This window comes from Pteropus vampyrus, unplaced genomic scaffold, assembly GCF_000151845.1.
Source record: "Pteropus vampyrus isolate Shadow unplaced genomic scaffold, Pvam_2.0 Scaffold2925, whole genome shotgun sequence".
Taxonomy (NCBI): domain Eukaryota; kingdom Metazoa; phylum Chordata; class Mammalia; order Chiroptera; family Pteropodidae; genus Pteropus; species Pteropus vampyrus.
The window spans coordinates 3,692-6,434 of record NW_011891706.1 but is presented as its reverse complement, the minus strand read 5'-3'; the positions used below and the strand labels follow the sequence as shown (position 1 = coordinate 6,434).

At 66.4% G+C, this 2,743-nt stretch overlaps 1 protein-coding gene across 1 annotated transcript; it reads right to left on the bottom strand.

Annotated features, from left to right (window-relative positions):
- Positions 1–34: 34 nt before the first annotated feature.
- On the bottom strand, positions 35–2,737 carry LOC105310396 (two pore calcium channel protein 2-like). Its single transcript, XM_011386581.2, has 4 exons — positions 2,717–2,737; positions 2,555–2,614; positions 2,023–2,151; positions 35–1,179 (listed from the first exon to the last, which is right to left on the bottom strand). The coding sequence occupies exons 3-4, from the start codon at positions 2,110–2,112 to the stop codon at positions 985–987; spliced, it is 285 nt and encodes a 94-aa protein (XP_011384883.1). The 5' UTR covers positions 2,113–2,151; positions 2,555–2,614; positions 2,717–2,737; the 3' UTR covers positions 35–984.
- Positions 2,738–2,743: the final 6 nt, after the last annotated feature.

The window sequence follows — 2,743 nt, the reverse complement described above, 5'->3', positions numbered from 1 at the left end:
CACAGGTCAGCTGCTCCCAGTGGCCAACACGGCACAGCCCCTCACGGTGGCACAGGACCAGCTGACCCGCCGTCCTACACAGGACCCCACTGAGGTTCCGGACACTGGACACCCCAGCTCAGGTCCCAGCAGAGCTGGGAGAGACTTGGCCCCTGACCCGTAACCACATGTCCTATCTGCTGACGCCTTCCCCTGACCTCGCTGTCTGTCCCATCCCGTCCCTCGCCCCCTGAACCTGTTCCCTGACCTATCCCTTGGTTGTCCCTCGTGGCCTCACCACACTCTCATTTCTCACCCAGAATGTCACCCCACTGTCCTCAGACCTGTGCAGGGCAGGTGTGAGTGCACTTCACACACAAGTGTGCCGGCCCCGCTCGGCCGCCAAGGACGGCGCCAGCCCTGCCTTCCTCGACAGACCCTCCCGGCCCGCTCCGTCTGCCGTGGCACCCAGCCACTCCGCTCAGACATAAGCCACCGCACAGGGGCCCGCAGACCGTGCCGTCCCCGGGCCCACAGCCGGCACACGGGCTTGCTGGGCAGATGTGTGCTGGGCCGCACAACCCGATGGCTGCCATGAGCCACACCGCGAGGCGCCCTGGGACCCCTGCCCAGACGTTTGCTGGCCAGAATCAGGGGTACTGGGGTCCAAACAGTGGCACAAGAGCAGCGAGCCCCGGGCCCCGCCCCTGCCATCTTACAGGGAGGTAGCCTGACACCCAGAGAGGGAGGTGACGCCCCAGAGTCACACGCCTTCCAGCCAGAGAAGGGCCTGGCCCAGGTCCAGTGCCCACGGGTCGCCCTGGCCCTGGGCTGGGCACCTCTGCTTCCGCCTGCAGTACACCTGGGCCCACACGTCTCACTGGGGCTGGGCCTGCTGCATCTAGAGGGCAGCTGACAGCCTCCTGCCACAGCTCTGGGGACAAGCGTCCTGAGAGCCAGGGGTCTGCCCCCACCGCCCCGGGGGCAGGCGGCACGGAGCCCCCCTCAGCCCATTCCTAGCGACGGGTGTTCGCCCTGAGTCCCAGCAGACCGAGCAGGCAGGCGCGGCCGCGGGACGGCGGCCACCCTTCTTCCCCTGGCACCAGAGGGCACCACTGCCGCAGCCCCCCGCGACCCCCCAGTCACATACCAGCCTGGGTGTGGGAACCGGTACATGGCCAGAGTCGAGAGCTCCAAAACCTTCAATTACAGAAGAAAAAAAGGCGTCACTACAGCAGCGCTAAGCTCGGTGGCTTTAAATGAGTCACAAAGCTCGGTTTAACACGTCCTCCCCAGAAGGGGGTTTCGGGGGGAAATCGGAGCTCGGTCCTTGTCCCCATGGGTTGGTTCCAAACGTCAGGACTTCCTGAAGCTGAGACAGACTCTGGTCTCAGGAATCAGGGGGCCCGCACTCGTGGGGGGCGGGGGGAGGTGGGGGACAGGGCAAGGCTGGCGAGTCCTGGGTGCAGAAGTTACTCAGTCAAGACCAGACTGAGCCCTTCTCAGGTGATCTCTGCTCCCGTCCCCAGGGGCCCACGGCTCTCCTCAGTCAGGAGTAAGTGTCGCACCAACATCGCTGCTGTGACCCACACGGCGGGCCTGGCCCCTCGCCCCTGCCACCAGTTCTGGGGAAGGAGATCAGACACCTCCCAAGAACAACCGGTGCCTGAGACGTCCCCTGCCTCCCGTCCACCCTCGTAAAGATCCCACTGTCCTTAGTGGCGTTAGAGGCTGTGCCCGTGGCTGAGGTGGCCGGTTAGGGTTCCGTCCAGGCACCCCCGGGGTTGAGAGAGGTAGCCTGACCCCACTACACTCAGACACAGAGGAAACTCAGGCTCCTGCAGCGCCCCCCACAGGCCACCCACCAAGCAACTCGCTGGGTGCGGGGAGCTAGCCCCTTTGTCACTGGAGACCTGGAGGCAGGAGCCCAAACACCTGTGGCCCCCGGCCCTCAGGGGCAGCCTGAGGTGGACACGGCGCAAAGCCGAGGTGGAGCGCGCACCCCGCCTGAGAGGCCAGCGCCTCGGCCACCTCAGACTTTACCAGCAGGATGATGGTGAGCAGCCCGTCGAACACGTTGCTCGGGTAGGACAGGTACCCCAGCAGGCCCAGCGCGAACACCTTGAGCAGCATCTCCACCAGGTAGTACAGGATGAAGACGCAGTTGAGAATCTGAAAGAGGCGGACAGCCAGTGTTCGGCCCCAGTGCCGCCGGCCACAGGGCCCACACGGACACTCCGTCATTCTGCTCGGCCCAAGCGGGGCCTGGGGCCTCTCGAACCCTGGCTGCCTCCTCGAGTCTCTCTACACATCCTTCCCTCCACTGCCCCCGCTGCACAGCCAACTACGCCCTGCTCACCCGGGCCTCGGCACGCAGCTTCTCTGCCCACACCAGCCCGTCCCAGCCTCCCCGGCCACGGCCTGGCACGCCCTCCTCTGGTGACCCCATGACAGATGAGTCACTCAGCAGTAGAACTGCCCTGCCTCCCAGCAGACCTGGGGCCCAGGCTGCGCCCTCGCTCTGCTGGCGGACTCCCCAGCCCCCCACAGAGGGCTGCGCAGCCTCGGAGCTCACCCCGAGGATGAAGTCGTCACGGTTACGGGGCGGCACGTCTGCGTCCCGCACCAGGAAGACCTGCGAAGCAGAGTGGAGGGGCTGACCGCCGGCCTCCCCGGGCGACCCGCAAGGCCACGGCGGGGCGTGGGAGGGCGCCAGGCGCGGGCACCCCGCACTCACGCAGATGGACACGAGGTTCGCGAGGAC

Bases quoted from the DNA above. Each gene is read 5' to 3' on its own strand.
- LOC105310396 (XM_011386581.2), bottom strand. From the start codon at position 2,112: ATGCTGCTCAAGGTGTTCGCGCTGGGCCTGCTGGGGTACCTGTCCTAC. The intron at 1,180-2,022 runs GTAAAGTCTGAG...CTGTAATTGAAG, and splicing joins TGCTCACCATCATCCTGCTG to GTTTTGGAGCTCTCGACTCT.